General features: G+C 43.1%; 1 protein-coding gene across 1 annotated transcript in view; it reads right to left on the reverse strand.

The window, feature by feature from the left end:
- The window catches only part of GRK4 (G protein-coupled receptor kinase 4), a 97,038-nt gene that overhangs the window by 24,077 nt on the left and 58,962 nt on the right, over positions 1 to 13,999 (reverse strand). The window contains exon 9 of the mRNA XM_044267888.1: positions 10,507 to 10,697. Coding sequence (XP_044123823.1) covers positions 10,507 to 10,697 — 191 coding nt within the window. The remainder of the gene's footprint in view (positions 1 to 10,506; positions 10,698 to 13,999) is intronic.

The raw sequence follows: 13,999 nt of genomic DNA on the forward strand, positions 1-13,999 counted from the left end.
GTCCAGATCCACTAGGAACTGCTGAAAGATGCCATGATTGTCAAGGACAATGTCAGCTAACTCCCAGCCTGATCAGTGAGGGTGCATGGAGGGCCACTTTCCGGACAAGTGCATTATCTTTCAGCATTTTTTAAAAAACCACAGTAGCCTGGATTCCACAATCACTGTAGTGTTAGCCCTGGCGGTTTTCCTTTTTTTGTAATGCCAGTGTTTGACTCCAGCTCTCGTGCCTGAGGTATCCACTTCAAAGATGTCTCTCTCAATAAACACATTGCCGGCTGCCTGGCTGGAAAAACCAGACCACCCCCATCCCAGGCTCCTCTGTTTTAGAGATCTTGGTTTATTTAAATAACTGACCATTTGGGTGGCTTGGTTTTTTTTTTTTTTTTTTTCTCTTCTAATGTTTTAAGTTCCCATTCTTATGTTTTAAAATCACCGATAAAGAGTGAGACTATGAGACTCTAGACCCCCACGTTCACCCCCAATAACTGCAAAACCCTAGGCCCACATGCTCATGTGTTCCCTCTCCCCAACCCCTGCACGTCCAGACATCTCTGTGTGGTCCCAGGTACTGCACGGAATTTCCAGAACTTAGAAGAAATAGCCTTTTTCTCTTTCAAAGTTTCTTGATGGCTACTGCTACATCTTGTAGATATATAAAAAGGATCACAAGGGCTGGTCCAGCCATAAGACTGGTTGTTGATGGGCTGAAACCAGCATAGAAAACTGGATTTATTGCTAAGAGTACACAGTAAAGCTTTCACTGCAGAGAAATGTCTTGAGAAGATTCTGGATCACAAATCAAGACAAAGCAAAACTGATCCAATGATTAAGGTAGGTATCAAAATTCAACTCTCAATCTGAGAATCAGCTTTGTAACCCAAAGAAGCTACATTTAAAAAAGCATAAAATAAAATCAAACCCAAGTGAGAGAAAAATAACTGAAGACCTTATTATCCACTAAATATCTGAACTTGGTATCAGCTAAAAATTACAACCTCCACGTTCTAAAATATAAAAGAATTACAATATTAAGCCTGACCCTCTAGTCTGAAAACTTGAGATTTTGACTCTGACAGTGACACAGAGGACACTTGATGGGAGGGAAGGGACAGATCTGACCTCAGTGACATCATTCTCAAATAGTCTTTTCTCTGTATTCATTGTATATAAATGTACTCAGCATTCATCAGGCTGGTTTTTAATTACTGCTTTTTCTAGTCTGCTTCAGAAGACTCAGGAGGGTGTACTGATTCAAGATTTTGTATGTCTACCCAAAATTTCCCTCTCATGAAGTACCAAGTGAAGCAGCAGGATTCTAGCTGGGAAAGAAAAATAAACAAACATGAGTCTATTGTCTTTATTCACAGGTAACATGATTCTACATGTAAAAAATTTTAAGGAATTCACAACAAAACTTATAAAGCTAATAAAAGTGTTGAGAGAGGACGCAAGACCAATATGCAGAAATGAGACATATTTCTACACACTAGCACGAAATAGTCCAAAGATAAAATTAAGAAAACAACTATAGGGGCATCTGGGTGGCTCAGCTGGTTAAGCATCTGACTCTTGATTCTGGCTCAGGTCATGATCTTAGGGTCGTGGGACTGAGCCCCACATCAGGCTCCACACACTAAGTGTAAAGCCTGATTAAGATTCTCTTTCTCCTCCTCCCTCTGTCCCCACCTGCTCATGCTCTATTTCTAAAAAAATAAAAATAAACAAAATAAATAAAAAGGAAACAACAGTATTTGAAATGGCATCAAAAACAATAAATTCAAAATGAAGCTTAACAGCAAAAAAAAAGTAAGGATAAGATATATATACTGAAAAGTAAAAAATATTACTGAGAGAAATTTAAGCATATCTAAGTAACTGGAAAGACATCCTGTGTTCAAAGGTCAGAGGATCTCATCTGAACATTCATATGGAAATAAATGCAAAGGACCCAGAATAGGCAAATCAATCTCAAAAAAGAACAAAGTTAGAAACCTCTCCCAAAAAAAAAAAAAAAAAAAGAAGAAGAAGCCTCATGCTTCCCAATTTCGAAACTCACCACAAATCTACAGTAATCAAGACAGTATGGTACTGTCAGCAGGACAGACATACAGACCAGTGGAATAGAATTGGGAGTCCAGAAATAAATCTGCCCTCTTAACAGTCAATCAGTTTTAGACAAACGTGCCAAGGAATTTCAATGGGGAAATGACAGTATTTTCAATAAATGGTGCTGGGATGGAGACTCTTCAGCCACCTACACTGTACTAAAAACTGAACGTGGGTCCTAAACTTAAAGATAAGACTTAAAACCATAAAATCCTTAGAAGAAAACACAGGACAAAATCCTCATGTTGCTGGTTATACAATGATTTCTTAGAGAAACTACCAAAAGCATAATCAACAACAAAACCCTGATCAATTGAACCTCACTAAAATTAAAAACTTCTGCAATTACACATTAAGAACATGGAAAGACAAGCCACAGACTGGAAGAAAGCACTTGCAAATTTTACATCTGGTAAAGGACATGTGTCCAGAATATACAAAAACGTTTGCCATTTAATCCTGATGAGACAAAATAATCCAAACTGAAAGTGGATACAGTATTGGAATAGACATTTAACCACGAATATGTAAAGATGGCCAATAAGCATATGAAAAGATGTTCTATATCATCAGTCATCAGGGAAATGCAAATCAAAACTACCAAGAAGCAAAACAAAACAACACAAAACCCACCATGAGCGGTCACTTCACGGTCACTGGGGTGGGCTAGCATTAAACGGGGAGATACTAACAAGTGTTGGAGACGATGTGAGGGGTTGGAGCCCTGGAAGGAATGTAAAATGGTGCAGCCTCTTTGGCAGAGAGCTTGAAACGGTCTTAAAAAGGTAAACATGAATTTTCCATGCTCTTGAGAAATTCCACTTGTCGGTATCTACCCAAGAGCACGGAAAACATACGTCCAAACGAAACTTCATACGCCAATGTTCACAGCAGCATTCTCTATAACAGCCAAAAAGTGGAACCACTCTGAAATACCCATTGATTGGCAAAAGGGCAATGGGATTATTCCAATATAAAAAAGAATCAGGTACTGATAAATGCTAACACATGCATGAACCAGAGAAACATTATGTTAGTGGACAAAAGCCAGAACCAAAAGGCCACATGCTGATTCTACTTGTATGGGATGTGCAGAAAGGTCGATGTACAGAGACAGAGAAATGATGCCCCTCTTCCCCAGTGTGAGCCCTTCAAAGATGAACGTGCCCAAGACAACATGGCCATGGTTAGGAGGGAGCCTGGAGGCTGACCCTTCTGGAACATGACAGGCGAGGGCACTGAGAAACAGCTAACACAGGCATCTCTGGCCCCTCACTCATTTATTGTCGGTTTTAGGTGGTTTTGTACTCTTTCTGTAATTGCTAGAAAATGCAATGAAATTGAGAATTTTATTTCCCCTTAAAATTGTGAAAGGATTCTCCCACACCAGTTAATGAACACACCCACCACCTCACATTTTTTGGTGTGAGAACCTTTAAGTCTCAGTCCCTTAGCAAATTTCAATTCTTCAGTATAGTGTTACCAACTCTGCTTTCATATTTTACATTATATCTATAGCTACTCATCTTATAGCTGAAAGTTTGTGCCATTTTGCCAACCTCTTCCTATCCCCCACCCCCCAGCGCTTAGTGATTTTTCTGTTTCCACGAGTTTGACTTTATTTTATTTTTTTTTTTTAAAGATTCTACATACCAGTTGGGGTGCCTGGGTGGCTCAGTGGGTTAAGTCTCTGCCTTCGGCTCAGGTCATGATCCCAGAGTCCTGGGATCGAGCCCCACATCGGGCTCTCTGCTCAGCAGGGAGCCTGCTTCCTCCTCTCTCTCTGCCTGCCTCTCTGCCTACTTGTGATCTCTGTCTGTCAAATAAATAAATAAATAATCTTAAAAAATATATAATTCTTATAATTTAAAAGACACTTCACTATCCAAACAATGGCAAGCAAAATATGCCATCCCCAGAGCGACTGAAGAACAGAGAGAAGGTTGGTCTCCAAAGCCAGCCGCTGCTGGGCCAGACTTTCCTGATGCTGCAGGCCAGTCTTGGGAAAAGCTTTTACGTGAAAAGAAACTGTAGCTGGCCTTTGAACTACATGGGTTTGGACGGCTTAGGTCCCCCTACGTGTGGGTTTTCTTACAGTCCCAGTGCTGTGATGCATGCTCTTTTCCTTACAATTTTCTAACTAACATTTCCTTCTCACTAGCTTGCTTTATGGTAAGAGCATAGGGCAGAGTCCACAGAACACACAGAATAATGTGATCAGCTGCATGTCATCAGTGAGCTTTCCAGGCAACAGCAGACTATGAGTAGCAAAATTTTGGAGGAGTCAAAAGTTACATGTGGATTTTCGACTGGGTTGATGCTCTAATCTCCATCTGTTCAAGGATCAACCACACTGTCCATAGACTCAAGTGCTATTTAATAAGGAATTAGTCATTCCCGCATGTTAATATTCAAATGGTGTTAGGGCACTCACAGGGTCTGTCCCTAACGAAAAGCATTTCAGTTGATCTGATTTTACAGAAACTATGTTCCTGTTAATTTTTTAAAAGATTTTTATTTGTTTATTCATTTTACACATGGGGGGGCGGTGAAGCAGGGGGAGTAGGAGAAGGAGAAGCAGGCTTTCTGATGAGCAGGGAGCCCACTGTGGGGCTCAAACCCAGGACCCTGGGATCATGACCTGAGCCGAAGGCAGACGCCTAACGACTGAGCCTCCCAGGGGCCTCCTTCCTCGGTTAATTTTTAAAGGACATGTAAAACCCCAAAGGCAAGAGTCCCCTTCCAACTTTCGCATAATGAACGGGCAAAATGTCATGAAAAGATGCTGGAAGGGAAAATACCCAGCTGGATTGGAAATGCATGCCCACACCCGTGTCTTTATGTATTGTTTGTTTGAATCAAACAGCTCACTTCTTAGATATATGGTTGCACGAAAACTATGATCTCTCAAGGCTCTCTCTATATGCACACTTGATTTCTTTCCCTCACTTTTTCTCACCAAACAATTTACACAAAGCCATGTTACAAGAAGATGTATCTAAAGGTATGACACAAACTACTATACCCCAAAACCACACACCTGGGCCACTCAACACCGTTGGATGCCACCTCCCTGCTGTTCACCTGCCCTCCTGGAAGGGCTGTACCCACACTGCCCTGAGCCTAGCACACTTCTTCTGTGGTTCGTCGTGATGTTGTTTCAGGCATTTTATCTGAACAAACAGTAGAGGATGACAGACCAAAAAAAGATGAAATGCTCCAGGAAAATCGTATCTGGAAAAAAAGGGGAGGGCCTCTAGGATGCTACGGCATTTTAGCAACTATTTTAACATGTTCTCCAAATAAATAACAGATGTGAAGGGCACAGCCTAGGGCCTGGTGGGCAACAGAAAGCCAACAAGTTTGCTTCTTCCTTCCTCCTTTTTTAAAAAAATCTTTAAATTTATTTATTTGACAGACAGAGATCACATGTAGGCAGAGAGAAAGGAAGGGAAGCAGGCTCCCCGCCAAGCAGAGAGCCCGATGCAGGGCTTGATCCCAGGACACCAGAATCATGACCTGAGCCGAAGGCAAAGGCTTTAACCCACTGAGCCACCCAGGCACCCCATCCTCCTGTCTTTATGACCACTCTGGTTTAGGTAGACTCCTCTACTCACTTTCTCCAGTAGGCACTCGTGGCGCACATCTCCCCCAAAAGAATGATCCCTTTACCCTCTGCTCTGATCTTAGCCATCTAGCCAAGCTGCCAGGTGAGTCCCAGGTCCTCCCGAAAGCCTTCCCTGATCAGGCCTGGGTCCAGTTTAAATCATTTATACTAGAAAGAATTCTGCAAGCCTGTGAGGCCTGGCACACCTGGAGCAGCTCCCACAGATGAGGGTACGAGGCCCCTGGGCTCTTCTTCTGACTAGGAACATGCTGTACCCTACAGGTGGCTCAAAGCCAGGCCTGAGTGCCTCCTCTCTGACCTCAGAGTGCTGAGATGATAGAGCATTCTTATTTGTACCATCCGTCTGCAAAAAGAAAGGTCATCTTTCTGGTACCTGGTCTGATAAAGGTTGTCAAGAGGCAACTTCTGACTACAAGAAATAATTTCAAAGAATGAAAGTGGTGCTTCACAGGCCCCTAAGTGAGGGGACGCATCATTAGAGGCTGAAAGCCACGGGTCATCCATTTAACAAATGGCAGGCGCCTCCTACTGGTGGGTGCTGTGGACATGCACTAAGTTCCCACTAAGTGCTGGCCAGCCCATGCCTTTCCCCTGCTCTGTCTGAGGGCAAGCGGGAGCCCAAGGTGAAAGGCTAGGGGAAAAGAAAATCTTCTAACCAATCCGGTAATGAGGCACACCTTAGAGATACAGGGATTTGGTCTAGACAGTCAAAATTCAGTGACTATCACAAAAAAAAAATAAGTAAAACGAATTTTTTGGTTTCCCAGTGCATATTAAAGTTATGATTGCCCTACACTGAGACCCATTAAGTGTACAGTAGCATTATGTCTAACAAAACAATGAATACCTTTTTAAAAATTTATTTATTTATTTGAGAGAGAAAGAGTGTGAGAGAGAGCGAGAAAGAGCAGGAGCATGGGGAAGGGAAGAAGAAGAGGGAGAAGCAGATTCCCCGCTGAGCAGGGAGCCAGATGTGGAGCTAGATCCCAGGACCCTGAGATCATGACCCAAGCCAAAGACAGACGCTAAACCGACTGAGCCATCAGGTGACCCCAAAACAATGAATGCCTTAATTAAAAAATGCTTTACTGCCAACCATCATCTGAGCTTTCAGCAAGCTGTAATCTTTTGCTGCTGGAGGGTCTTACCTCGATGCTGACAGCGGCTGAGTGATCACAGTGGGGGTTGCTGAAGGTTGGGGTGTCTACGGCAGTTTCTTAAAACAAGAGAATAAATTTGTTGCACTGATGGACTCTTCCTTTCCCAAATGATTTCTCTGCAGCAAGCGGTATCTGGTAGCATTTCACCCACAGAAGAACTCCTCTCCAAACTGGAGCCAGTCCTCTCAAGCCCTGCCACCTTATCAACTAAGGTCATGCAATGTTCTAAGTCCTTGTCAGATTTCAACCATCTCCACAGCATCGTCACCAGGAGCAGACTCCAGCTCAAGAAATCACCTTCCTTGCTCCTCCATGGAAGCACATCCTCACCCGTGCAAGTGTTATCCTGCGAGGGCAGCAGGTCGCTCACCTCTCCAGGCTCCACTTCTGGCTCTCTGGCTGTTTCTACCACATCTGCAGTGACTTCCTCCACTTGGTCTTGAACTCCTCAATGTCCTCACCAGGGCCGGAGTTCACTTATTCCAAACTCCTGTTAGTATTGACATTGAGCCATGGGAACATTTTCTTATTGGCATCTGGCATGGTGAATCCTTCCCAGAAGATTCTCAATGTACCCCACCCAGATCGAGTGGAGGAATCACCATCCATGGCATTAACTGTCTTGCAAAATGTGTCTCTTAGATGATAAGACTTCAAAGTCAAAATTATTCCTTGCTCCGTGGGCTGCAGAACGGACACAGTGTTCGCAGGCAGGGAAACGGCACTCATCTCGCCGTATGTCACCAGAGCTCTTGGGTGACTGGGTACAACTTCAACGAGCAGTCATATTTCAAAAGGAACCTTTTCTTCTGAGCAGTAGGTCTCAACAGTGGGCTTGAGACGTTTGGTAAACCTCACTGTGAACAGATACGCTGCCGTCCAGGCTGTGATGTTCCATGGATAGAGCACGGGCAGAGGAGAGGTAACACAATTCTTATGGGTCCTAAGAATTTCCAGAATAGTAAAGGAGCACCAGCTTCAGCTGAAAGTCACCAGCTGCATTAGCCCCTAATGGGAAGCCAGCCTGTCCCTTGAACCTCTGAAGCCAGATGGACTTGTCCTCGGGCAAGGACAATCCAAGAATGGAATCTTCTCCCCAGATAAGGCTGTTGTGTCTACATGGAGAATCCACTGTTTAGGAGCCACCTCCATGGGCGATCCAAGCTGGATCTCCGGCAGAACTTGCTGCAGCTTCTCCATCAGCTTGTGCTGCTCCCCCCAGCCCCTCTGTGTCTCCTTAAAACTCATGAACCCACTCTGCTAGCTGCAGAATTTTCTTCTGTGGCTTCCTCACCTCCCTCAGCCTTCCTGGACTTGAGAGTCAGGGCCTTGCTCTGGATTAGGCTTTGGCTTAAGGGAATACTGGGGCAGGTCTGATCTCCTATCCAGACTACCCAAATTTTCTCCCTATCAGCAATGAGGCTGTTTGGCTTTCTTACCATTCATGTGGTCCCTGGAGTAGCGCTCTTAACTTCCTTCAAGAACTTTTCCTTAATATTTGTAATGTGGCTGTTTGGCACAAGAGGCCTACCTTTCGGCCTATCTCGGCTTCAGACATCCCTTCCTCACTAAGCTTAATCATTTCTAGCTTTTCATTTCAAGTGAGCTATGTGTGACTCTTTTCACTTGAGCACTTAGAGGCCATTACAGGTCATTGTTTGGCCTAACTGCCATATTGCTGCGTCTCAGGGAACAGGGAGGTCCGAGGAGGAGAAAGAGGGAAACAGCTGGTGGGTGAAGCAGTGAGAACACGCACAACACGCACTGATTACGTCCACTGTGTGTGGCAGTGAGCGCTGCGTGTGGTGCCCCCAGACAAGGACGCTGCGTGTCGCGCCCCCAGACAAAAAGGACAGTAACATCGGAGATCAGAGATCACGGTCAAAAGTATAATAATGAAACGGCTTGAAACACTGCAGGAAAGACCGACACGTGATGCAGACAATAGGGGAGCCCACGCGGCTGGAAAAGCAGCACAGACAGGACCTGCTCAGCACAGGGTTGTGACAAACCTTCCATCTGTAAAAGAGGCAGTGCGTGTGAAGCAGAGTAAGGCCACGAGCAATGAAACGAGGTCTGATGCACGTCTTCACCGGAAGCAAGCAGAAGGGCTTACCTGCACTGAACTGCACTGAACTCTCAGGAGCTCCCGGAGTGAAAGAGGAATCAAGCTCCTCCAGGCCTGCTCCCTGCTTTGTGGGCCACCCGTCTCTCCCTGTGAGTGTGGTGACATGGCCTGTGTCCACGGGAATGGCTCCCAAGGCAGCAGTCTGCCCCTGGTGCACCACCTCAGAGGCACTGCCCAGCCTCATGGCCAGGCCTGTGATTAGGCCTTGAAGAGATCCTAAGGTGCCTCCAGGCAACGTGAGACAGAGCCAAGAGTTCGTGAGAATAGGGATCCAAGAAAGGGCTCCTGAGATGCTTGCAGCTGAGATGCTTTTCCCAACACAGGTGCTCTGAGGATGCCCCCGGGGAGCACACACCCCCGTTCTCAAGGGTGGGGAACTTAGGGATGAGCTACACTTTCTCTGAATGCAGGCGGAGGGGCTGCAGAGAAGAAAGGCCTTCAACCAACAAGCCACACGTGCAAGGGTATGAAGATGTGAGGACACTCAAGAAGTACGAGTACATCACAAAAGCAGACAGCCCCCATTTGGGGTGCAGGACACCCAGCTGGAGAAACCAGAGGGGGTGGCACCATACGGGGTCAGGAGAGCCAGGCCCACAGGGCTCCAAGCTAGGGATGCTATGACAGGATGGGATCCACACCACAGGAAGGCCTGTCATCGGTTGCACAGAGCAGGAACCGGGGCAAGACTGGCATCAGCGAGACCATTCAACTGTCTGCCTGCCAGGTAACCTGAGGAAGAGATGAACTAAGCCAGTGACCCCAAAGCCTGGATGTAGGGAAACATCCAGGTCTGATTTGGTGAACAACTGGATGGGGATACACATCCGCAACTGGATGGCAGGGGATACACAGACCCCTTGGAATGTAGGGGAAATGGCAGGGTCAGAAATGGTCATAGGCAATGGTCCACACCCGAAAGTAGATGTCCTTACAGAGGTGAAGGGACAGAGCTACACAGGGAAGGGTCGAGAAGGGTGTCAGAGCTCAGGAGCTCCAAACCCAAAGGGTAACTGGAGGGACTGCTTTCCCTATAATTAAATATTTGATCATACTAATTTAATTCTACCTATTAAGTTTTCTTTAGTGAATTCTAAGATGCAAAATATTAAAATAAAGTATTATTTTGAGACATTTAATTGTTACACTATTTTGCTGGAACAGAGCCCGGAGTCCTAAATAGAACTAATTTAGAAATGGGCTCTTCTCATGCTTACATGAGTTAACACTGCCTATATTTGATCAACTTAACAAATAAAACCGACCTACTAGAGATCAAAGAGAACTAAAATGAAAACCAAGGTCCACTGCTGATTGACCATATTCCCAATGGTGGGAGTGACCAGACCCTATGTATGGCCACCAAGGGCTCCACCACAGCCCTCCTGCCCAGGCACCTGGGTGGCTGGAGGGAGCCCGGTGGGAGCCTAAGGCTCAGGATGAACAGTCTCCCAGGCCCCAGGAGTTCATGCTGTTCTTACCTGTACACAATTCTTTCCCTCTGCAAATCCTCCAAACCACAGCACAGCTCGGCGGCATAGAAAATAGCTCTCTCCTCCTCAAAGCCAGGCTTGCCCAAGTTGTGGATGTGAAACTTCAAGTCCCCTCCATTCATAATGGTTAGCACCAAGCACAAGAAATCTCTGGTTTCGTAAGTGTAGCACAAACTAACCTAAAGACAACAGCATAATAAAAAACAAAGCACAGACACCTGCTCATTCCTTGGTGATTTCCTCTATTTGCGAACATTATTCACACACTCCATGTTAGGTTTATCACGACAACACCCGAATCCCATATGCTTCACCGAAATGCATTCCATGCATCTGGGGCTTCTTGGACATTTTAGCTGTCCAAGATCTTACAGAGTTCTATATTGAGAGGAGAGAACTTTCTATAGCTAAGTGGGTAGATGGCAAAACTTCACAAAGACACTTGGGATCATGATTCATCAAAGGTATGCTCTAGTTGTTGAGCACTTATGTTCCACACTTCTAGAACACCCACGTTCAGCATACAAGTTAAATTAAAATTAATACCCCCTCCCCCACAGTGCAAGAGAGGTCTTGCCCCTGCACATCCTTCCAGCATTTCATGTTGTCAGTCAATGCTGCTGAAGGAATAGTTGTCTCTTATTGTGGTTTCAATGTGCATTTCTCTGTATATACAAATACAGGAAACACTTGTCATACTTTTTCATATATTTATTCATTTGGAACTACTTGTGTGAAATACCTGTCCAAGTTTTTTGCCCACTGTTCTGTTGGTTTGTAGGTCAATTTACACATACACACACACACACACACATACACACACACACACATCCTGCTGGGATTTTGATTGGGGCTGCATTTAATCCATTTAATCTATTTATCAATTTGGGAAAACAAATATCTTTTTTTTAAGATTTTATTTATTTTATTTGACAGATAGAGATCACAAGTAGGCAGAGAGGCTGGCAGAGAGAGAGGGAGGAGGAAGCAGGCTCCCTGCCGAGCAGAGAGCCCGATGCGGGGCTCGATCCCAGAACCCTGGGATCATGACCTGAGCCAAAGGCAAAGGCTTTAACCCACTGAGCCACCCAGGTGCCCCGAAAACAAATATCTTCATACATTTTATCTCCTAATCCATAAACCTGGTATCCTTCCATTTATTTCATCTTCTTTAATTTCTCGTAATGGCATTTTAGATCACAGTGTAGAAGTTTTGCACATTTTTAATATATTTTTGCCTAGATTATGATGTTTCTTGATGCTATTGTAAATGGTATCAATTACAAGTTTTAATTTTCTAAGTATTTGTGGCTAGTATAGTATCTAATAACTTGGCTAGATACACAATAAATTATATAAAAAGTGTTGACCTGTCCCTGTGCATAACCATGTTGTGGGCAAGCCAGGGTGGGCTGTGGGAAGGAGGTTGACAGAGGTTCAGGTCATGACCCATTGATCAACTGTAAACAGAGAGGAAAAAAAATATAATCAAGGATGAAGGAAAACTCACAGAGGTAATCAAAAACTACATTCAGACAATTAAAATGGAAATCAACTTTTCAAAACCTATGGGACACAGCAAAAGCAGCTCTAAGAGAGAAGATCATAACAACACAGGCCTTCCCCAAGAAGTAAGAAAAATGCCAAATAAACAATCTCAGTTTATATCTAAAGGAACTAGAATAAGAACAAAGCCCAAAGTTAGTAGAAGGAGGAAATAATAAAGATCAGAGTGGATATAAATGAAATAGAGATTAAAAACAATAGAAAAGATCAATTAAACTAAAGCCTGGTTCTTTGAAAAAATAAATAAAATCAATAAACTTCTAATTAGATTCATCAATAATAAATATATAATTCTTTTAAAAATTAGAAATGAAAGAGAATTTACAAGTGACACCACAGAAATACAAAGAATCATAAAAGATCAGTATGAACAATTACACACCAACATACTGGACAACCTAGAAGAAATGGGTAAGTTCCTAGAAACCCAATCTTCTATGACCAAATCACATAAAAACAGAAAATATGAGCATACCAATTACCAGTAATGAAACTAAAGCAGTAATTTAAAAACTCCTAAGAAACAAAACCCCAGGACCACATACTAAACATTTATTTTTTTTTATGATTTTATTTATGTATTTGACAGAGAGAGAGAGAGATTACAAGTAGGCAGAGAGAGGTGGGGAAGCAGGCTCCCTGTTGAGCAGAGAGCCTGATGCAGGCAGGCTCTATCCCAGGACCCTGAGATCATGACCTGAGCGGAAGGCAGAGGCTTAACCCACTGAGCCACCCAGGCGCCCCCCTACCAAACATTTAAAGAAGAGTTAGTACCTATCCTTTCAAACTATACTAAAAAAAATTGAAAGAGGAAGGAAGGCTTCCAAATTCATTTTACAAAGCCAGAATCACCCTGATACTGAAACCAGATGAAGACACTACAAAAAAAAGAAAATTACAGGCCAGTATCCCTGGTGAACATAGATGTAAAAATCCTCAACAAAATATTACTAAATCCAATTCAAAAATATATTAAAAGGATCAAGTGGGATTTATTCCAGGGATGCAAGGATGGTTTAACATCCACAAACAGATCAAGGTGGTACACCATATTAACAAAATGAAAGATGAAAATCATATGGTCATCTTAATAGATCCAGAAAAAATTTATGACAAAATTCAGTACCTATTTATGATAAAAACTCTCAATAAAGTGGGTATAGAAAGAACATACTTTAACATAATAAAGGTCATATATGACAAACCCACAGCTAACATTATCCTGAATGGTGAAAAGCTATAAGCTTTTCCTCTAAGATAAGGAATAAGACAGGGATGCCCACTCTTGACACTTTTACTCAACATAGTATTGAAAGTCCTAGCCATAACATTTAGGCAAGAAAAAGAAATAAAAGGCATCTAAATTGAAAGGAAGAAGTAAAATTATTTGCAGATGACATGATGTTATATATAGAAAACCCAAAAGACTCCACCAAAGAGATCTGAGAACTAATTAATAATTTCAGTAAAGTCACAGGATACAAAATTAACATACAGAAGCAGGTTGTGTTTCTATACACTAATAACAAGCAGTCAGAAATAGAAATTAAGAAAACAATCCCAGGGGCACCAGGGTGGCTCAGTCAGTTAAGCATCCGACTCTTGATTTTGGTTCAAGTCATGATCTCATGGGTTGTGGGATCAAGCCCCACATCAGGCTCTACACTCAGTGGGGAGTCTGCTTGAGATTCTCTCCCTCTGTCCCTCTCCCCACTCACATGTGCACACTCCCTCTCTCAAATAAATAAACTTATCTTTAAAAAAAAGAAAAGAATCCAATTTACAATTGTATCAAAGTAATAAAATACATAGGAATAAATTTAACCAAGGAGGTTAAAGACCTATACTTTGAAAACTGTAAGAGACTGATAAAAGAAATTGAAGACAACATAAAAAAACGGTAAGATACACCATC

This window comes from Neovison vison, chromosome 11 (assembly GCF_020171115.1).
Source record: "Neovison vison isolate M4711 chromosome 11, ASM_NN_V1, whole genome shotgun sequence".
NCBI classification, from domain to species: Eukaryota; Metazoa; Chordata; class Mammalia; order Carnivora; family Mustelidae; genus Neogale; species Neogale vison.